This window comes from Gouania willdenowi, chromosome 21 (genome assembly GCF_900634775.1).
Source record: "Gouania willdenowi chromosome 21, fGouWil2.1, whole genome shotgun sequence".
NCBI classification, from domain to species: domain Eukaryota; kingdom Metazoa; phylum Chordata; class Actinopteri; order Blenniiformes; family Gobiesocidae; genus Gouania; species Gouania willdenowi.
Window position 1 is genome coordinate 10,326,098 of NC_041064.1, and position 23,395 is coordinate 10,349,492.

General features: G+C 36.8%; 1 protein-coding gene across 3 annotated transcripts in view; it reads right to left on the reverse strand.

Annotated features, from left to right (window-relative positions):
- The window catches only part of dip2a (disco-interacting protein 2 homolog A), a 116,028-nt gene that overhangs the window by 2,210 nt on the left and 90,423 nt on the right, over positions 1–23,395 (reverse strand). For all 3 annotated transcript variants that reach the window (XM_028435259.1, XM_028435260.1, XM_028435261.1), the window contains 27 exons: positions 21,803–21,913; positions 19,960–20,083; positions 19,773–19,882; positions 19,555–19,657; positions 18,047–18,111; positions 17,714–17,807; positions 15,619–15,738; positions 15,396–15,510; positions 14,221–14,360; positions 13,991–14,127; positions 13,670–13,750; positions 12,581–12,708; positions 12,357–12,471; positions 10,891–11,092; positions 10,701–10,801; positions 9,600–9,680; positions 9,293–9,410; positions 9,076–9,197; positions 8,251–8,362; positions 8,050–8,159; positions 7,844–7,974; positions 6,879–7,047; positions 6,541–6,711; positions 2,411–2,472; positions 1,965–2,022; positions 1,802–1,876; positions 1,500–1,674 (listed from right to left, as the gene is read on the reverse strand). In XM_028435259.1, coding sequence (XP_028291060.1) covers positions 1,500–1,674; positions 1,802–1,876; positions 1,965–2,022; positions 2,411–2,472; positions 6,541–6,711; positions 6,879–7,047; positions 7,844–7,974; positions 8,050–8,159; positions 8,251–8,362; positions 9,076–9,197; positions 9,293–9,410; positions 9,600–9,680; positions 10,701–10,801; positions 10,891–11,092; positions 12,357–12,471; positions 12,581–12,708; positions 13,670–13,750; positions 13,991–14,127; positions 14,221–14,360; positions 15,396–15,510; positions 15,619–15,738; positions 17,714–17,807; positions 18,047–18,111; positions 19,555–19,657; positions 19,773–19,882; positions 19,960–20,083; positions 21,803–21,913 — 3,130 coding nt within the window. The remainder of the gene's footprint in view (positions 1–1,499; positions 1,675–1,801; positions 1,877–1,964; positions 2,023–2,410; positions 2,473–6,540; positions 6,712–6,878; positions 7,048–7,843; positions 7,975–8,049; positions 8,160–8,250; positions 8,363–9,075; positions 9,198–9,292; positions 9,411–9,599; positions 9,681–10,700; positions 10,802–10,890; positions 11,093–12,356; positions 12,472–12,580; positions 12,709–13,669; positions 13,751–13,990; positions 14,128–14,220; positions 14,361–15,395; positions 15,511–15,618; positions 15,739–17,713; positions 17,808–18,046; positions 18,112–19,554; positions 19,658–19,772; positions 19,883–19,959; positions 20,084–21,802; positions 21,914–23,395) is intronic.

The following is a 23,395-nucleotide window of genomic DNA, read 5'->3' on the forward strand; positions in this document are numbered from 1 at the left end:
GGGTTTTTATGGGTGTTTAGATTTTAAAACATAATGTATATCTGGCAACACTGCTGATTGTACTAATCCTACATTTCCCATGAACACTATGCCAACAATTGGCTACGTGCTTACGTTAGCGTGATTGTTATGGTTTGGTATCGGAGATGACAAACGGAACGGTGCAAAACAAACAATAGGAGCTGAAATGAAGTTGTAAAATTAGTTAGAAAAAACAAACAAAGGCATTTGTTCACCTTTAAAATGTGCACTATACAGTTTGTGGGGAGTGGGATTTGTTTACATTTGAAGAGCGTGCATGTTAGTAAAACATTTCTTCTCTACAGTACATGTAATTCTTAGTACTGATTACTTCTATTCTTTCTAACTTCAGTGTTCCAGGTGTTTGTTTTTTAAGTTATGAGAACATACTTAATTAAAGGTTCACTTCTCCGACACACCCAAAGTTCCATATTACACCTTTTAGGCGTTGTTACAACATTGTTTTTAAATTAAACATTTATATTTTTACCATTTTAATGTATTTCTGCAATAAACTAAAATAAAAACTGTTCAAAGAAACATGAACACTTATTTTTGCTGGACAAAAATTTGGCTGATGGAAAATGTGGTTGGCTGGTAACTTTAATTATGATCTACAAGCCATGGTGATCTAAAAAGTTAATTTAAAGCCCTGAAGGTAGATATTAAGCAAAATATGAGAGTTTGTAGATTATGATGTGATCTTGTGTATAAATTGATAGACTCAAGGTAGGAAATGGCATGCCAGTGCATCGTAGACCAATGTATGTGCAAAAACCGCTACTGAAAACCAAAGCACTTCCCCGGGCCTGAAGATGCAGCCAGGCCAGCAGAAAGAGCGGGGGCCAAAGAGCCCCAGGTCACTCTCCCACGGCCGAGCAGCCCCCCAGATGCCGCCAAGATCCCAAGCCGAGAGGCAGCCACCGCCCCCCACATACACACCCGAGAAAGCCCCAAGGAGCCGAGGACCTAGCGCACCCTGCCACCCCCCAACAACACCCTCCACAGGGAGGCAGCCTCGGCCCCCCGGCAAGAGAGGATGACATCAACTGCCCAAGCAGGGCCACCCCGCCAGCCACGGACCAACAAGCAGGTGAACCCAAGCACCCCAATCCAGGAACCGCCACCCCACACCAATGCCGCCAGCAGCGGTTTGTGTTTTTTGTCACCTTAAAAGTATTACAACAAATTTCTGTCTAGAAATCGGTGTTCATGGTGATTGAGAGTTCAGCCTCCTGTTTAGTGATTGGTAAATGATTAGGGTTAATCACAATTATAATTTACCCCAACCCTGACATCTTCACATGAAACCTCATTAGGGCTAAACATGTGATCACGGCCTGTGGTGTGACTTGATTTGTGTAGTTCTGATTTGTCTACAGTGACACATTTGAAAGGATTTTACATCCCATTTAAATGTTCTTTTAACAGTCAAATCACAGCTAACACAGCTGTGCAGTGTAAGTCCTTCTTCTCACCTCCGCTGGCGTCCGTCAGCTCGGTGCGTCTCAGAAAGCCCAGGTAGCCGGTCCTCGCCCACACAGTCTGAGTGTCCCCGAAGCTCAGCTTAGTGTTGAAGTGATCTGCATGCAGCGCCTCTTCTCCATACACGGTGTAGTAGCCTGTAGCATTGTGAGGGCTGCTCACCCAGATCTGTTACACATTAACGGCCAGTCTTAAACACACTGGAGATTATTCTGGGTGACCAGACTCACCAGATTCATGCTAAGAGTTTATCAAAGAGTTCATAGGAACCACTGATCGCTGAATTGTAACCTACCTCTCCCAGATGGGCGTCACCCAAAGGTCCCTTAGTCTCTGTGTTTGCAATGATCACTTTCACTCCAGGGAGGATCTACAAAACGGATAAAAGCTGAGTAATGGGGGCTGTACAAAGACAGCTGGAACTCATAGCTGGGCTTGGGTTTTACATGATCACATACTTTCCCAGATTCCATCAGTGGTAAACTGTGAGGGGATCCTTTCTCCACCAGACGGACCCTAAGATGAGATAAGATAAGATAAAATAAGAAAGGATAAGATAAGATAGACCTTTGAAAATTGAGTTGTTCCAGCAGCAAGAACAATATAATAATAATAATAATAATAAATAATAGGCATGTACTGTATATACAAAGATAATCAAATATATTACATTTTAACATGTAGAAATAAATTACATGTTAACATTTAAAAATACATGACATAAATTACATGTTAACATGTAAAAAGAAATTAAATAAATTACATGTTCATATTTAAAAGTAAATAAAATTTATTACATGTTAACACAATTTTAATTAATAAAAATCAACAAACTATAAATAATTTTGTAATTTTTTCAAAACAACAAAATGTCCATTCTGTGGCTGTGGGCGTCCACTCTCACCTGTCATGTCGCAGCGCTCTCATGTCCACATAAACAGTGGTGGGGTCGGGTCCAGCTGTGCCCTAAATAATGTTAATAAATAATAAACATGAGCCTGTGGGATCCAGTGTGACATCAGCTGAAGCTTATTGTGACAAAGCAGGAAGCAGCCAGAAGCCAACCAGCCAGGCTACAATGATAGTGTGCAACTATCAACTACAAGTCAGGGACTTCAGTGGATGAAGATACATGTGCTGATTATTAAGAAAAGTCATACTAAAGCTAATTTATTTTCATTTTATTTGCTGCTGTTTGCACCAAAACAAGGGAGAAGTAGATATATTTCACTATTTTCTCATTAATATGACACAGAACACCATCAATAACTCACTTTTTTTTTTAATGGTTACAACATGCCATAAAATTGACATTTTGTCACATTTTACAAACAAAACAGATGAATTTATGAATGAACAAAATAAACCTAAATTGAAGAGCAACTAAACCTAGAGGTTTTGGCTGATGTGCATCTCGGTTGGAAATTCAAAAAATGCCTTGATTATGGGCGGGGCTTCTGGAGCAGTTAAGATACACTATGTCTATACCATAAAATATCCAAAGAACAATCTATGCTATGCTAACTACTACCTTCTCAATATGCACTATACTTCTTTATTCACAATTTTCTCAATCCAACCTACTAACCACAGATTGCAGAGTCAGGTTTTATAGGATGGGCGGGGCCAACAGGGGTGGTCAATGACATAAAAAGCCATCATATGTCACAAACCAGCATTCTCAGCCAATAGCATAATTCAACTGTAATAAATGGATTTCAACCCATAGTGGACAGTCACTCTCACATTTTTACAACAAAACACACTTTGACAAGAATAAATCAACAACCAGAGGTGTAATGAGCACTAATATATCCTACTCAAGTAGCAGTACTGTTACTTGATTGAAATTGAACTCAAGTACAAGTAAGTCGTACATAAAACACTCAAGTACAAGTAAAAAATAGCTCAATTAAATAGTACTTAAAGTATAAGTTACTAGTTACTTTCATTTGAAAATATCAATTCACCCTTGGGTAGGCACTGCCTACCCTGCCTGCACGTCACTGGATATGTGATGCATTTGATTGTCATCTGGTCATTTCATTTTTTTTAGTTTTACAATGTCCATTGATCATTTTAAAACAAAAAATAATAAAAAAAACAAATATACAAGAAATGACTTTGCTTACTTAAGTATAAGTAAAAATTTGGATTTAGAAATATACTAAATATACTATAAAAAAGTACAAGTATCAATAAAAGTCAATTACACCAATGCAGTCCATTACTTTCTCCTCTGTCAACAACACTACTTCATACCCATATACTGTATATTTGTTTTCAGCAAAGTTACTCTTTAAAATGAACTTTACATGTTGAACAATGACTCAGTTGTCATGTGATCTCCTTGTATTAATGCAGTGATTTTCTCTTTATGTATCCAGTTTTGCTCCCACAGTCCAAAAACATGTCAGTTTCCCAGGAATAGTTTTTCCAAATGAGTGAAATCCTGAAACTGTGATTGTGTGTGTGTGCGCGTGTGTTAACCCTGCAACTAAACAGGCGACTCGTTCATAATGGCCTGAATATCATGACCATTATGACCCTGAGTAGGGACTGATAGGCTACAGCTTCACAGCCACATGAACAGGATAAGCAGGTGAAGAGGACGGCGACATGGATGGATGCTGCACAGAACAGTTCAACACTGACTTTTGAATCCAAGTACCCCCTTATGTCCGATTATTACATTTTATCATTTTTTTATGTCATTTTGTGCGGTTTTTTTGTGTCATTTTGTGTGTTTTGGTGTCATTTTGTGTGTTTTGGTGTCATTTTATGTGTTTTTGGTGTCATTTTGTGTGTTATTTGGTGTCATTTTGTGTGTTCTTTTTATCATTCAGTATATTTTTGTCTGATTTTGTGTGTTTTTGTTGTCGGTATTGTGTGTTGTTGGTATTATTGAAATCACTGTCTCAGTGTGTGTGTTTCTAGTGTCGTTTGGTTGGTTCTAATGCCGTTTTTTTATGGTTCTCTGTTAATTTTGTGTATTTTGTAGTGACCTTGTGTATTTTTCTCTCATTTAGTGTGTCTTTATTGTCGTTTTGTGAGTTGCTAGTAATGGTGTTTGGTGTAATTTTGTGTATTTTGTTGTTGTTTGTCTGTTCTTTTTATTATTCAGTATCATTTTTTTTGTTGTCATTTTGTGAGTTGCTGGTAATATTCAGTGTGATCATAATTTTTACATAAAAACAAACATTCTCATCCTGTCATAACAGCCTTGATGATGATCATTGGCAGCGGCACTCAGATGAAGGACAAAGCTTTCATATTTACAGGAAAGCAAAAATCAATAACTGGGATTAAGCAAGCAGAAACATCATGCATGATAAACTACACACACACACAGACACACACACACACACGCGCACACACACAGACACAGCAGCATCAGCGCAAACCTTCTACTCTTATCCCACAGTACCTGCTCAGCCAGTTTCCCTAACCTGTTGGGCTGACACACAATTGAAGATAGACTTACACACAGAAATGGATTTAAAATGCGCGCACACACACACACACACACACACACACAAGCATGCACGCACTCACACCTACAAAAACATTTCCACTGAACTTAATTACCATAAAATAAACAAACAAGCAAACAAACAAAAAACAATAGGAATGAAAACACACGACATAAGATAGAGACTGAGGTTACATTTGGACCAAGTGTGTACATCTTCATCTCCCAAAACTGACAAGTCAAAAAAACAGGCTGAGAATCTTTTTAATTCCTGGAACAGCAACAAAATAAATTGGCAATGGTTGTATAAAAATATAAATAAATACATAAGTGGGGTAAACGTATTAGGATTTTGGTATTTAAGTGGAATTTAAACTCATATTAACATGATTTTTAACCGGGACTTTCACATCCTCCAAAACCTTTAATATGAATGTGTTCTTCAAATATTTGTGTTAAGGTTTCATTTATTCAGACTTATTTATGCAACTTCTTTTTCAGGAAATGTACTTTGATCTCTAGACATGTTTTGACTGTCAACTGCCAGTCTTCCTCAGAGGCGTCTGCCGATTGCTTTGATGTGTCCTTGACTTCCATGTAATAATTCCAGAATAGTTGTTTGAATAAATTAAACCATAACATTATTTAAAAAAACTGCACAGAAATAACTTTCTGAAATTATTCAAATATTTGTGTTTATTGTCCAATGATGGAAAGCTACTGTTTATAGGCAGATTTTCTATCTATTTCAGACTCAAAGTTCATTAGTATAATAGAGTAAATCATTTATTTGATTGTGTAAGTAATAATAAAAAAATCTGTCCAGTAAACTTAACACAGCCTCAGTAAATCTTCATTTTTATTTATTGATGTATTTATCAATTTATCACACAAAATGTTGCACCCATAATCAGGAAGCAGCAGCCCCAGGTATAAGGTGGATCCAAGTTCTGGCTTTGGATTAACAAACAATGACCTTGTTTTTGGGTTTTTACAGTTTCATTTTGAATAAATATACATTTTGAGGTCTCGGGGATAATAATTCCAAAAACACACTAAATGAGAGGAAAATACACTAAATGACAACAAAAACAAACAATAAAGACTCCAAAAACACAAAACGACAACAAACATATACAAAATAACTACAATAACACATAAAATGAGAGAAAAATATACAAAATGACAGCAAAAATACAGAACAACAACTAATACAGAATAATTCCAAAAACACACTAAATGAGAGGAAATGTGACAACAAAAATACACTACATGACAATAAAAACAAACAATCAAGAATGTAAAAACACAAAACGACAACCAACGTACAGAAAAATAACACAAAGTGAAAGGGAAATACAATAAATGACAGAACCATGAATAAAATATAACACACATATAATGACAACAAAAACACACAAAATGACAAAAAAAAACGTTTTCTTTGCTGCTCAGATTGTTCTAAATACTGACATGAATATGTAAAGTTTGGCCTTCGGATCAGACAATCACATTTTGTGGCTCCCCGCTGTGACATCCTAGCTCTTGGGTTTCCAGCTTACCTGCAAACAGATGGCTACGTTCACTCTGCAGCCAAAGGTGGTGCTAACAGCTCGAGGCGACAGTCCCAAGTCTTTGAAGATCTTAGAGAAGGACTGAGTGAGGGCGATGCGAGGACGCTCTTCTGCTACAACCATGCACGTCCGCACACAGGACAGGTTCACGTTCCGCAACTAGCCACCAGAGGAAAAAATAAATACAAATATGCATCTTTTTCTAAATAAACCTTCCCAATCCCAGCTACTGAGCACTTAATGTGCATAACGGCTCCATTAAAGGAAAAACCTCTAAAATCTTGTGGCATTGTTGAATGTTTGTGTGACTGGATTGACAAACTGACCCGTAGCGCCTCCGTCTGTGATCCCAGTCCTTTGGTGCACATCTCCATGACTGAATATGAACAGAAGGTGACGCGCACTTTGTACTGACTGACTGCTGCAAGCCACACGGACGCATTGGTCTCCATCTCCAGAGGGGGAACGAGGATCGACTGGTGGCCTGAGTACACACTGAAATGACAAACAGAGACACACTGAATGAGTTTACATAGTGCTGTCAAGAGAAATTGAGCAATTAATTATGCTCTGTAATAAATTTATCTAAATAATCTCTTTTTTTAATCTCACCTAAAAATTGCTGAGAAAACCTTCAACTTGAGGGATTTTCATTTAAATGAATTACATTATTGTAGCAGATCAAAAGATTAATATATAATAAATCTTTGAATACAACAGAATGTAAATTAATATGTCTGCATCTGTTCAAATTATTTATTGTTTTCAACAGACTTGAACAAATGCAGACGTATTAATTTACATTCTGTTGTATTACTTGTCCAGTGTGGATTGGAGACACAGTGTACTTGCAGCATGTTGCAGTTAAGCACTGTTCGTGCTAGCTGCTACATGTTTAGCACTGATGGTAGCGGAGGCTGCAAAGCTCCAACGATTGTCAAACTCTTTCTTGCACAGTTTGCACACAACTGGCCTTTTGTTTCCCATCCGGTGTTTTAATAAACTAAAATTAACCCCAACGAAGCACAACCGTCTCCCGTCTAGTACTGTAGTCTGTGCATCAGTATTATGGGTATACCGGGAACTCCTGAAATCAGACAGTTCCCGCACTGTTTGGAGTGCAAAAAATAAATAAAATTAACGCTGTTATTTTTTTTTGTGCATTATTTTTCTGTAATTAATTAATCACAATTAGCATGTTAAAGTCCCAGCAATGTTTCCATAAAGTGAAAGTACCCACAACTTTGAATCTGCTTTGATTTGCATATTGTAGTAGAGTTTGACTTCTCACCTGCACAGGCACCAGAGAGCGAAGCCCAGCCCACAGTACGGGTCCAGACAGATGGCGATCTGCCGCGATGGGTAGAGCTCACACTGAAGTTTAATGGAGCGACACAAGGCACTGGTGGCAGCATGAGACATCTGGAGGAGATCAAATGACACAAAGTGAGGCGTGAAAAAGACACTAAAATGTAACCTTCCACATTGATGACGTACTTTAACTCCTGCTAGGATGCCAGTTGTGGACACGCTAAAGTCCAGGTAGGCCAACATCTCTGGGGTGGGAGGTTTGTACATCTGGGACCCTTTCTTCCTTGGAAGGTCATCTTTAAGAAAAACATGTCCTGCACTTATTGTCTTTTTTCTCCAAAGGAACACACTGTGCTGAGGACAGGTATGGTTTGAAAATGCACGTACCTGTGTCCATCACTGCAGGCCAGCTCTTGATGTCCACAGCAGCAATGGCCTCTTTAGATTTCAGCAGCTTCATTATTGCTTGCGTCGTCAGGATACACACAGACTTACTGACCTTTAACACAGAGATGCTGCAGTTAGCGGCTATTGATATCGGAAATGAGACCAATATCAGCAGAAAAATCTGATCGGATTAAATTAGCCTGCATCTAAAATCTCAGACACAAGGAGTCAATTCTAGACTCTGTTGAAGCACTTCTATACAGCAGCTGAAGTGAAGTTATTTAGCAATTTAATATATATATTTTAAATTACTGGTTTTGAGGTTGTTTTTCAGGGTCTTCTAATGTATTTTTATATATTTTATTAAATTGTTGAATAATATTATGTTTAAGTTAAGCTAGTGTCAATTGTATTCTTTAAAAACATTATTATTTCATTTTTATTGGATTTATTGATGTAACTTTTCAGGGTTTTCCAAAAGAATTTTTTTATTTATTTTATTCAATTGTAGAATATTCTTATGCTGATATCAAATAGGATTGATATCAGTATCGGCCAATACTTAAGGCTGCAATATCAGTGTCAGTTAAAAAAAAAAAAATTTCAATCAAAGAAAAAAAAGTGTTCAAATGCAATTATTTGGGACTCAATTTTTTTTTTTCTTTGATTAAAAACATTTATTTGTGATTGAAGTAAACTTTTTTTTGATTGAATAATACAGACACAAATCTACCTCCATATGGAGACCTCTAGTTTTAGTCATGCATCGTGAGAAAAACCCCAACAGGTGAAGTTCAGACAGACGTTTGAGTCAGTTTGCGTCACCTCGACAATCATCTTGACTGTGGGCAGAGTGGTCGCCAGGTTCTGTGGGTGCGGAGGTCTGACCGTTACTGGCACGCAGCCAGCGTACAGGCAACCGTAAAAAGTGGCAATCAGGTCGATTCCTGCGTGGAAAGGTTTAAAATTTTACTTATTTGCATTAAAATAACCTTTTGGCTGAAGATTGGACTCAAGCGAGTTTAAACACCCGAATTCATACCTGGAGGGTAAACGAGGGCCACATGGTCCCCAGTGTTCAGGCGTCCCATAAGAGCAGCGGCCACTCGCTCTGCTCGCTTGTGCAGCTGCAAACAGGACGCCGTGCTGGCCACTGCACCCTGAGGATCACATATTAGTTCTCATTGCATCTCATCAATAACGAGGCTATATGAGTTGGATTATTACGAAAAAAGCTGAAAAAGTACTGATATGATCGATGGCAGCTGTAATATGATAATACAATGATGATGACGATGATATTAAGAGGTGGACTAGCTCAGAAAAGATTTAATAAGTCATAAATCTACCTTTGCATTGAGAACAAGGAACAGAGGATGGTCTGGAGTGGCCTGAGCTCTCCATTGAAGAACCTCCTGTATGTAAAGAAACTGTAGACATACACACACATTTATAAACAGATGTATCCAGAAAACACTGAAAAAACTACATAGGACAAAGCTTTGGTTCAAATGATATGGACTAAGTACAGGGTGTACTGCACATGCGTCAAACTCAAGGCCAAGGGGCCAAATTCGGCCCTTTAGAGCCTCCAGTTCGGGCCGCAGGAGACAGTAAAAATGACAGAAAAAAAACATGAATTATTGTGTAAATGACCAAATAATCCAGTTGTCGATATCTCAAATTCACCGATTTAATGAAACTCTACAATATTTTGAGGGGCTTGCAGCTTTCCTTTGTTTATATCAGTGGTTCTCAACCTTTTTTATCCTGCAAAGTTACAATAATGGCTCAACATATCTGAAATTAGTTGTGAAAAGTGGTGGAACGGGTTTATAAGTGATGAAAATGTATTAAAAGTGGAACAAATTTGCAGATAAGGCATTAAAATTTGATGGAGAAGTTGCAGAAATGGGAGTAATATAGCAAAAATGCATTAAAAGGTGCAAAATTATGGCAAGAAAAAGTGATGAAAATAGATTAAAATATGACAAGTTTGGTGTAGTTGCAGAAAAAAAGTTAAATATGAACAAAAATGGGCACAAATTGCTGAAAAAATATTCTTATTTTTTCAAAGGCATCTGACGAACCCCTCCCAGTGTCTCTCAACCTCAAATTGGGTCTGCTGGTTTTACATGAATGCATTCATTTTTAATTACAAATTGTGGAAAGAAATCTAAACTGTTTTCACAAATCTTGCAATTTCTCACAAACAAATCCTCTAAATGACACAAAAATTGGTTACAAAATTAACAGTGTTTGAAGTGAAAATCTGGCAGGAACTGATAATAAAACTATTGCACAATTGAGGTTAAAATTCTTCATTTTCCCACCTAAAATCTGCGGCCCACTTGAGATCAAACGGGTCCATATTTGGCCCCTGAACTACAATAAGTTTGAGACCCCTGGTGTACAGAATTTGTACAGTATGAGGAGGATGAACTACGTGCCTGTTCATTGTCCTCTAGCGGTCCCACGTCTCTTCCACAGGCTTGTGCGATCCTCTTCCCGGCCACCAGGTTTCCCACAATCATGGAGGCAGGACCGACCTCTGATCATCACATCCACACCATCAGCGTCATCATCATCATCATCATCATCACAGATTCAGATCAGTTTAAAGAAATTATGTTTGTTTACCTGGCTGTTTCTGCCTCGGCTTTGGCAGGTTGGTCACGCACGTGTGAGGACACATGAGGACGTTGCAGGGGTGCAGGGCACCCTCCAGGAAACGCTGTTTGGTCTCAGATATATGGATGCCACCCAGGGGAGCCTTTGGAAGTGTGTTGGCGGGTACGAGGGCCAGGCAGTACACACCGATCTGATGGATGCTGTCAATGGCCTAACAATAAATCAATAATACATGTTTCATTATTTTAGGAGTAAAAAAAAAAAAATACACATAAATCCCTGTAGTTGAAACAGTTGTGTACATCCTTGGTCTTTCATATAAAAGATCATAGATTATATAATAATAATTCTAACATTTCAGTATCAATAACGTCATAATTTTACTATTCATGTAGCATCAAAGAGGATACATAAATCATAAGATCAGTCGGGAATGGAATAAATTTAATCATTATTTTAGTTTTTTATAGTGAGGAAAGGAAAAGTGATCCACTTTATTCTTAGTACACTTTTATCACCTTAGTACAGTATTTTTCAACCAAATAGGGTCACCTAAAATGTCTAGTTATTGATAAAAAAAAAAAGACAGAATTACTGATTGAAAACATATTTAAAAAACAATTATTATTATCACTTCTTTCTAAATGTATTCTAAACTTTCACTTTCTCAAATCAATAAATAAATAAATAAATAAAACAGGACAAAGCGGGTCAGAAAATGGATGGATTGATGAATAGATGGGTAAATGATTTTGTTTTACATGAAAGATTCTGCATAAAAATATCTAAGCTGGTGCATCTCAAGCTGCTCATAACACAATATGACAAACATGATCAAAAACTAACTCTAGAAAGAATTCCCCAGAAATGTGTGATGTTAAAATTGGGTCACGTCGCAAAAAGGTTGTGAACCACTGCTTTAGTTTCACCTTTAAAGGGGACATATTTATTTTCTTTATTTATTCAGTTTATTTCTGACATGGTTACATTCACTTTTTTTTTTTTTTTGTACATGCTGAAAAAGGAAATGACAGAAGCAGTTTGCTTATCTGAGTCCCGTCCCCTGTTTTGAACACAGAAAATTTACATCAAAGCTTGTCTCTCTGGTCAAACATTCTTAGGTTGTTCTGAACACAATTTAATTTTTTTTGTATTTTTTTTTGTCCATTTTTGTGCAGGATTTATTCTCATCTGTAGTCAGTGTTGTCTTTTTTTATTCCTCCTCCTCTCTATTATTGTTCGTGTCGGCCTTGTTCCCTGCGGATTTCATTCATGTCATGCTAAATCCACTTTTTTAGCCCTTAAATGCATTTTGTTGTATATTTAGAGTATTTAGAAGTACAGGAAAGTTCAAATTAGTCTCTTCAGGTGCTCCGTTGATATCTTTATATTCTGTTTTGGTCATATTTTTCAATCTGTTTCGATTTTTCGATTCTCTTTTACGTTTTTTGTAAAATGGACAAAGTCATGAGTACCTGAAGGACGCGACTCATCCACTGGAAGCTGTCCTCCTCAGACGCGTCAGGCCTCTGCTCTGCCACCACCACGATCCTCTCATCGTGCAGCACAGACACTGAAAACACTGCGATCCTGCAGAACAAAGCAGAAAAAAACAAGCTCAGGTTCAAGATATTCAAAGACCACCTTAAAGTGTTTTTTTTTTTTTTTTTTTTTTTCCTCAGGCTGTTTTTACTTTTACCTTCCTCTGTAAACAAACTTCATGGGCTCCACAGCCAGCGCTGTAGCAACCACGTCGTCAGCGTTATGTCGTCGCCCGCTGACAACCATCAGTCCCTCTGCTTTGCCCACAACAAACACTAGGCTGTCCTGGAGGTTAACACAGGACACAAAGTTTACACACTCGGGGTGTGCATTGCCAGGAAACAAAATCAAAAAAGTTGAATTCGCCAAGTACAGTTTAAAAACAATACAAGGAAGTTAACTTGGTGGATTGTGCAAAGAACAATAATAATAATAATACATTTATAATAAACAATAAAGGATGGATATACAGTATTCATATATACTGTAATACTGCATTGGGGAGCCGGGGCTGTGTTCAAGCTGATATTCAAATTGATAAATCCCGATGCTAAACAATACAATATACATCGCAATATTTCACACTCTACAAGTAGGAAATGGTATGAAATACAATTTACATTTCTTTAAACTTCTGAGAACAAGTAAATGGTAACCAACTGTAATGCAAGTACCAATATGAAAAAAACATGTGGTATGATTATTAAACTTTAAAATTAAATTTTTTTCAAAGAACTTTAACTTTTGCTTCTACAACAGATTCTGATTCTGTTAAGTTCTTAATTTTTTTTTTTTTTTTCAAGTAACCACATACATCTATAAAAGTGCCCAGTATATTTTATGAAAGTAAAACAACTTCTAAGCTAAAAAACAAGAGTAAGGTAGTTTAAGGAGGTCTGATGTGGTTTACTGACACCTAGTGACCAGGCGTTTAAGTGCTGTGCATATGTTAGTGCGGTTAAATGGTTTTTCGTACAAAAACATGATTAAAAAAATTGATTTGTATATTTTTTGGATCCATACGATAAAAGCACAGTGACATATTGTGATATATCGCTGACTTTTTCTGAGACCCTTATTACACACACATATCCATTCATATGTAGGACCATATAGCATTTAGTTAAAAAAAAAACAGTGATCACATCCCCTAAGATAAGATGATATGATCCATTTGATTCCTGCATGGAAAAACCACCAAATAATAATAATGCTACTAATAAAAATAAAACAAGCTGTAACTTACTGGTCCAACAAAACCCAGCAGGGAGGTTCTAGTGAACGGTCTGTCACTGATGGGAATTCCAGACGATGTCAACGGGACAGTCTGAAAAACACACACACACAGGGTGGATAATGGAGCACAGAACCACAGGGCAGACAAAGGGAGTCTGTTTCTGATGCACATTTAAATCATGTTGATGGTGAACCACAGCACAAGATACAACAATGTCAGAGAGGTTATAGTCATAAGATGTTAGAGTAAAGTTACAATTACACATGTTGGGGAAATAGCTTCATGTGATGGACTAATAATGACACTTATGGAAAACTTTTATCTACTAACCTCAAAAATGTTCTTTGTCATGCCTGGGAGGCCGTAGTACGCTACACCTCTGCTGCCGGAGCTCACACAGATTTCCCCGACCTCGTCTGCCTGACAGAGATAAGGAGTCCCCTCCATACGCACCACGCAAACCACAGCTGCAATTAAATCACAGGCACAAATTCATCATTCCAACAAAGTTGTATGTTCTTTATTTACAGCAGGAAGATGTTTGCCAACTGTTGGCTCACCTCCTGGCACAGCCTGCCCCACATCCTGCACCGTCAGCACTGAGAGCTTCTCCTCTGTGTCCACACGGATCACGCTGTGACTCAGGCCTCCCATCGACAGCACTGCCTTCCCTGGAGGAGGCACGTCCATTTCTGGAGGTCTGTTGGACACAAAGAGTTACTAAATGACCAGTTTGCATGGTGGGATGTGCAGGAAAACTAAGGATTTTTAAAAAAGCAACAGAGCTACTATTGTTGAAAACCAGTTACTAAGTGATTTTCGGGAAGCACATTAAACATGTTTAGGTCATAATTAGTTCATGATGTTTCCAATATAGTAATATAGTGGGTTAAGATAACACTTTAGGGATATAAATATTTAAACAAAATATATTTTCACATGCAATTGTTACCAGTATTGTATCTTTTTAAATAAAACCCTGGAAATACACTTTTTTTTTGTTAAAATAATGATTATTACTGTCAGAGACACTGTTCTACTGTTCCTGCTGTTTGACCCTTGTTTCAGGGCCTTGGGTTTAAATTAATTGTAAAAGAAAAAAGAAAAAGAGGAATATGTGTATTATCTTTGCGTACCATTGTATTCCCAAACAAAAAACGAATAATAATAATAATAATAATAATAATAATAATAATAATAAAATCATGCAGTATAGTGTAAAAATTATTACACAGGGGACGGGACCTAGATAAGCAAACTGCTTCTCTCGTTTCCTTTTTCGGCATGTACAAAAAAAAAAAAAAATGTAAAAAAAGTGAATGTAACCATGTCGGAAATAAACTGAATTAAAAAAAAAAAAAATAGTATTTTATTTTATTTTTCTAATTTAAAATGATCATATGTCTCATAATAATCTTTCGTTTCAGTCTTTATTGAAGTGAATTTTAAAATCAGGTAAAGTTTTAAAAATGCTCTGCTTTTGTTTAGGCATATAAACATTTTACAATTTATTTTAAAACAAAACAAAAACATAAATTTTCTAAAATTAGTTTTATCACTAAGGACTTTGGCCACATTGGTGACAGATTTGAATCCCAAGTGTGCTTGTGTTACAGTTACAGTTTGTTATATAATGACAAGAAAAAGGCCCTTTAATTTTAATGTGACAGTAAAGCATTTAAATGTAACAATATATGGATGGATTTGTTGCACGGAGCTGCAGACTCCATCTGACCTGCGGATAGCGACAGTCATGGCCTCTGAGGAGCTGGCACATGGACAGATCACCTCAGGTCGCAGCCCACGTGCCTGAAACACGTTGAGGAAAGCATCACAGGAAGATATCGACCCTGTGGAAATACACACACATACACAATAAGTCAAACAGACGCACACCGACAGGAAAGCAAACCTTTGTTTATCCAGCAGCGTGTTTGTCTAACAAACACCCAACTCACAGGGGTTTGCACCGTCTGCTACGATCAGCATGCGCAGAGAGCTCAGGCTGATGTCTCTCTGGTCCTTCTGGGCCAGCAGAGACCAGTGCATGTCCCGAGACTTCACCATGGCTACCCGAGCTGCAGAGGATACACAACAATTAGGACATGATGGAATCACAACAGCCCAGCAGCTAAAATGCAGCATCAACATGAATCAGCAAAGCCCCGATGACAATGATTGAGGAGAAATCCAACAGACAGCCATTTTTAAATCATGACTGTGGTAATGCAACAGGAAACCACACAAATAAACGTTTAGGCTATGTTCGAAATTGCATGCTAATGTACTACTCATAATAAGTCTGACGTCAAAATTAGCAGAGGTGAAAGAAACGAATTACAAGTACTCACATTAATGTAACCAAGTTGTTTTAATGACTACTTAGTGTACTTTTTTGAGTATATTTCTAAATCAGTCGTTTTACTTGTACTTCAGTACATTTTAAAAGTAGTAAAGTAATTTGTTACATTTCTACACCCAACCATTACTGATTAAATTATATATTTTTTGTTTTAAAATGATCAACAGACATTGTGAAACTACAAGAAATGAAATGACCAGACAACAATTAAATGCATCACATCATAGCCGACCACAGATTAAATGTAAGTTCATACATGTAGCTATAATTAGAGCCTGAGGATTTTTTTTAATTTTGAATTTAATTCATTAGTGTTATTTTATTTTAAAAAAAATTGAAAAAAACTTTTATTTTATACACATGCCTTTGTGTAAATAAATTCAGTTCCAATTGTGCAAGATTTTCTCTTCTTTTTTAAGTTTATACATGAGATGTTTACTGTATGCAAGGAAACCGTGGCAAGATTTATTACCAAAAATAAACATGAGGAGTGAAAGTAACTAGTAACTTTTGCTTTAAGTACTATTTAATTGAGCTACTTGAGTACTTGAGTATTTTATGTATGACTCACTTGTACTTGCATACAATTTCAATCAAGCAACAGTACTTCTACTTGAGAATATATATCAGTACTCTTTACACACCTGAAAATAAGTATGTAATGTGGTCACATTAGCTAGTATGAAAAGACTGAGTATACGAGAAATACCCAGATGTACTGTATATACTATATGGGGACAGTTTTATAGTATGCTCGGTGGTCACACTAATCATACTTAACCGCCCCATGATGCATTGCGAGTGGAACGTAAACTCGTCCTGCGACCGACTTCAAGCTAAAAGTCAAACACCCCCTTTTAAAAACAAAAGCATTAGTTTTTATTTTATGCTTTTGTAAATAGGGCTCTTGTTTTGAAGTTAACCAGAAGTTTAGTCAGTCGCACAATGGGGTTCTCCGAAATGTAGGCATGAAATGTGTTTCTGTGAGTTTCATGGATCAAATGAGCACATGTTGATATTCTACTTGGTCACTTTCTCACTTAAAATGTTTTCAGAACTTTCAAAGGTGGGGAATCAATGGAGAACATTAACAACATTAGCCTCAGTGTGCTTCAGGTTTTTGTCGTCGTAAGTTCGAAATCCATCTTGGGAATCTTGGAAGTATAGTACAGCGGGAACGGTCATCATCCTAATCATCCTAATGGTATATAGTACACAGCATGAAGTCATTTAGAGTGTAGGTTATAGTGCGGAGTGTGACATTTCGAACACAGCCTTTGACAATCACAAGCAACAGGAGACAGATCTCTGTAGGTCAACGGTTGTATTTCACTTAAATAAGGCAAACTGGTAAAGTCAGGACATTCAGTGATTTTGAGAAAGTTTGATTCCATTTATTGAAACATATTTAAATAACACTTTACTTGAAGTTTTATATATAAATCTGACATTACACTGTCATTATAATGACATAACACCTGTCATTAGCATGGATAAGGTGTCAGGCTGTCATTAAGTGTCGTTAGTTACCCTAACCCTACCTAACCCCACAAGATCCCTCAACTTCACCCAAAAAATGGCAACATAGCTCCAAAGGTGTCTGAAATTAGTTTATTTAGAAAAATGTAAGTATAGGGCAGATTATATTTTATTGGCTGTAGTCCCTCAGTTAAACAATGAGCTAAACTCACCTTTGTATGTGTGAACCTTCTGTATCCAGGACAGTGGGTTGACTTTCATTAGCGAGTAAGGAATGCTGATCACGTGCATCCGATTCATGACGCTCTGCCGTGAGAGCAGGAAAAGCATCAGATAAACAGCAAAGAATGTCAGTGATGCATTACAGCTACACAATGCCACAATGAACACGCTGCACAAGATTTAAACTCTGTCAGTTTAGGAATTAAAAAATGGGAATGCAGGTCATGTTGTTTGTACACACTGGATGGATTCAACTGTTTCTGACTGTGCACATATGCACTTAGGTCACTCTACAGTATACGGTATGTGAGGATATCACTTACAGTGAGAACCCCGTGCCATAATCCTGCTTCTCTCTTGAAGTCCAAGACGTTTGTTAATGTCTCACCTACAAAATGGAAAAAGAAGTTTTACCAAGACTGAAAAGGAAAGACAGCTTTAAAGATAAATTACAACCAAATATACATTAAAGTCTCTTCACATTCTGCTATGAAACACACTTTTATTGTATAATTAGTGTATTATATAATGATTGTTGTATTTTTATTTGTTGTTTTTAAATTAGAGATAAATAAATTACAACTGGTCCATATATTTCAGAAACAGATCCAGGTGTGAGAGGATGAACCCATAGAACTGAACTCATTTCAGTTTAAGGGCCACATATGACCTAGTTTGCCCTCAAGTGGGCTGGACCACAAACATCCATGTTTTTGTGAAGGAAAAAGTAAAAATAACAAAATCCTGAATATTAATCAATTGTTGAAAGTTCCATGACTTTGCAACAATTTTTTCTGTGGAACAATTTGCGGAAATTTTTCAGGTTTATAAAAATAATTGTGATTTAATATGAATGTAAATAATGTAGTAATGCAACCCCCATCATATTGTATCTACAATTTATATGATAATTTACAAAAAGTCCTGTTTCTGCTGTAATTTTTACTTTGAATAAAATCTTCCTGCGGGCCGGACTAGATGCTCTGACGGGCCGAACTTGGCCCTCGGGCCTTGAGTTTGATATGTGTGCTTTAAACCGTACTGTAATGCAGTGGTTCCCAAACTTCTTCTGCTGTGCCCCCCTTTGAAGAATGAAAAACTCTCTGGACCCCTATTATTTTTTTTTTTATGGGTAAAAAATGTTTTTTTGGACTATTGTTCTTTAAATCTCATAAAAATAACGTAAAATTTGCATTCACATATTTTAGAACAGTAATAAAGCTCTTTATTAATAAACGGTGCACCCTACTGCTGTAATGAAAACCAATGAGTTATGACAGTATTATCATCTGTGTATTGTATAAATGAATGAATTAACGCTAGATTTGTTTATTTAGTTCAAAATCATTTAGTTATTAGACCAGTTAATTAATCCTAAAATTAAAATCATTGTCTGGAAAAGAAAAAAAAAGGCAAAAAGATCAGTTTTTTTTAGATTTTCTTGCCTTTTATGACAAAGAAAAGCTGTTTACATTAACATATGTGTTTTGTGTATTTACTAAAGTTACTGGTGTTTTTCCGAGAGTTTTTATGAGCAGCGTTTTTTTAGAACTTAATTTTTTATTGGTACTGGTACATTTTCAAACACAATTTTCTAACTGAGTACATTGTCTAAAAGTCTTACAGCTGTGTTGTGATTGACAGATAGTAAAAATCATGTTTTAATAATGACAGATTCGAGCATATTTCCCACCACAAATACATTACTTGAGCAAAATGATGTTATTGATAAAAGCAACCAGGTGAAAATTAATCAAAGAAAAAAGAAAAAGACAGGGGGGAATGAGCAGTGTTTTAATGATGATAAATCTTGATGATGAATCTTCCTCACCTTCAGTGTAACCACAGGCTTGTGTGAGTGCATGACATTGAGCCAGCATGGCTGAATGGGACACTGTGATCCCCATTGTACTCCCCTCTTTGCTGGTTTTATACTGAATGTGAGATACATGAGAAAAAGATGACAATAATTATACACTTCATATGGAAACACAAGACCCTCAAAAATCCTAAAAGTAAATCAAACACAAACAACATTTCTTCACTCACTTCTATGTAGGCTGTGTCGTTACTGGCTTCCCGGATGGGGGGATGCCATTCTTTCGGAGGTTTGGCAACGTGTTTTCCATCCGTCACAAACCACAGTAACCGCGGCCAGCCTGCACAGACGCACACTTGGAGTGAAACCAAACACACGGTCCTGATGGAGGTGAAATGAGGAGAGCACGATTTTTACCTTTGAAAGTGGCGACCTCCCCCGTCTGTGCTTTGGGCAGACCTTTCTGACAAGCATCGGTGGTCAGCGCCAGCGTGACACCACAGCTGCCCAACAGGAAGCCAATCTGTTGACTTCCTGCATCCTGCCAGACCAAAAGAAAGCAGAAAACTTTACACTCACATCACTAAAGTCAGTGAGAAGTAAGAAAATAAAGCTACATTAAGACAGCAGCAGGCAGAGGTGTAAAGAGTACTGATGCATCTTACTCAAGTAGAAGTACTGGTACTTGATTGAAATTGTACTCAAGTACAAGTAAGTCATACATAAAATACTTGAGTACAACTAAAAACTAGCTTTAACTCTAATTTAATTTAATCTAATTTAATAGTATTCAAAGTTAAAGTCACTAGTTACTTTCACCCCCACATTTGTTCTATAAATCTTGCTCAACTTAATTTATTTTCCACAAAGGCATCTTTATAAAACAAAAAGTTTGTCAAAGTGTACTGGTATTTAAAAAAAATAATACAATAAGCACTAATGAATTCAATTCAAAATAATAAAAAAAATTCATAGGCTCTAAGTATGACTACATTTATGAACTCTAAAACAGTGCCAGGCCAAGTGTGCCTTGTGGGTAACACGTAAGGATGGGAATTGATAAGAATTTAGCGATTCCGATTCCATTATGGATACTGCTTATCGATTCGATTCCTTACCGATTCTCTTATCGATTTTCATTGGGTGAGGGAATTAAATAATAGAAATGGATTAGTTTGCTTTAACTCTTTATTATATTATCTTTGTCTCTTTAATTTCATGCAGGGATATCAGCTCTCTTTTAATCCACCAGGTATAGATTGTTTTCACTGGATAATAATATATACAAAAGCGCTATATGAAATTGATGAATTATTATTATTATTATTACAACATATGACACATTTTGGCTACAAACAACTATATGGTGGATGGAGCTTCACTTTTCTAGCATAAACACAATATACAGGCCCTGGAGTAGTTTATCGTTACGTATTTGTGACGTAAGAGGAACTGATAAGCAGAATTGACAGGCAAGCAAACAAACGATTCCTAGGAATTGGATTACTGGGAGCCGGTTCTTAGAAAGAACCGGTTTTCGATTTCCATCCCTAGTAACATGACTAAGAAAACATGGATTATGTTCAATGTGCCTTCATAACCAAATCTGGTTGGTCGGCTATGACGTGATGCATTTGATTGTTTTGTGATCGTTTTAAAACAAAAATTACAATTTACTCAGTAACAGTTGGGTGTAAAAATGTAACAAATTACTTTGCTTCTTTTAAAATGTACAAGTAAAATGACTGATTTAGAAATAAACTCTAAAAAAGTATAAGTACCCTTAAAAGCAACTCAATTACAGTAACGTGAGTACTTTCACCTCTGGCAGCAGGTGCGAAAACCACAAAAACACCCAAATATGATTAAAAATACCACTGATGTGGCTGATCATGACATGAGGGAAGCTATGACATGCACACCAGCGTTTTTGACTGGTAGTGTGAACCAGCTTAGAGCTACACACATGCTGAACAAGTTCATTACTTAGAAAAGGGAGAAAAAAAGATTTGATGGGAAGAGAAAGTCTAAGAAAGCCCAAGAGAGTAAAAGACAAGTGGGATAACAGAAAACCAGGCAAAAAAAAAAATGTATGAAGAGAGTTCATGGGATAATATGTAAATATAACAAACTGCACTAAAGCTCTTTTCTCCACTATTGACATGAGCATCCAGTAGATGTCAGTGTGGCTCTGATTTGTGTAGATCCCAGAGGTCTGATCAGTGAAGGACTGTTGCTGTGCACGTGCGCGTGTGTTTACCTTTCGAGTTAGTGGCACTTCAATAGGTACAGGTACCAGCTCTGCCAGGAGGCAGCCGTAGAAGGCCACCAGGAACATGACTGGATCATTGTTGGGAAAAACAAGTGCAACCTGCAGAGGTGAAAAATAATGAATATAGCAGTAAATTAGCAGGAAACTGCTTATTTAAGCAGAAAAAAGTAATTAAAAAAGTACAAAAAATGGTAAAGAACAGCTATTTCTAATCCTTATTTAGCTACTACCGGTAATTATTTCTCTACAACAAACCAAAACATTGTGTGTGTGTTTTTTTTTTTTTAATGATTTTGCCGTCACAGAAATCCAGAAAGACTGAACGCTGAACATTTTACACCAACACTACAGCCTAATTGTGTTCCCTTAAATGCAATGGATTCTGGGGGTTAATTCTGAAACTAATAAAATATAACATGTACAGTAGCTGGCGATATGCACCAATTCAAGTTGGTTGCAACACGCCAATAACCAAGAAAGAAGAAGAATACCGATGTCCACCAATATTACATTTTATGGCAAATATCATATCTGTGGGCCTGATAAAATCACCCACCTCTACTTTGTTTTACAATAAATGAATTTCTGTAACAGTTACAAGAAAACATTACAATAAAGTAGAGGTCGACCGATATATAGACTTTTTTCAAGATTGGCCATCGGCCAAAAACCTTTTTTTTGTACCATTACCAGCCCTTCCTAAGGAAGGGTAAGAAACACTTATTGGGAGGATATAAAAAAAAAAGGCAGCGATACACCTAGGTGAGGGGGAAGGGAACAGGGAAGAGGGAGTCAGGGTAGGAAATGGAAAGGGTGTGGAAGAGTTGATTATTTTAAAGTGAGAGTGAGATGTGATGTTGTAGTTGTGCATATGGTGACAGTGGTGGCCTGTGAACAAAGGGAAGGAGTGAGTGGTTATACCTAAAACAGGTATTTAGTTTAAACCGACTACTTGCACATTGTATATTGTATATTGTATATTGTATATTGTTGTCGTGCTTTACTGCTACTTACCCGTCCTGTACTTTTTGTGCACAGGTATATTTAAAGTTCAATAAATGTTAAAAGTTCTATTGGTGAACTTAATTTAATTTCTAATATATACATTTATATCATATGAGTGTTTTTAATTCTCTTTCATAATCAATGTGCTTTAAAAAAAAGTATATCGGCCTCAAATATCGGCTTTAGATGTCGGCCATTGGCTGAATTTTTTAAAATAAATAAACAACAATAAAAACATTTGTTTATTCAAACATATTAGATAAAATGAGGCAGATGGCAACAGTTTAATGACCTTATCAATTATAGATTTTATTACACTAGGGGCTGGAGGTGATGGCTTCATCTAGAGACATAAAGAAAACAAGCATTATGTTTTAATTGGACTAAATGTTACATTTAAACTGCAGCATCAAAATAATAAGACATTTGCATTGGAATAACATTTTATGCACCTCACATTTGAGTTGTCTTTGGCCCACGTTTAGCAGCTGTGACAATTGTAAGTATGTCCCATAGCATTAGAGTGCGTTTATGGTAATGTTTTATCAGCCGTGCATTGCTAACGGAGGCGCTCAC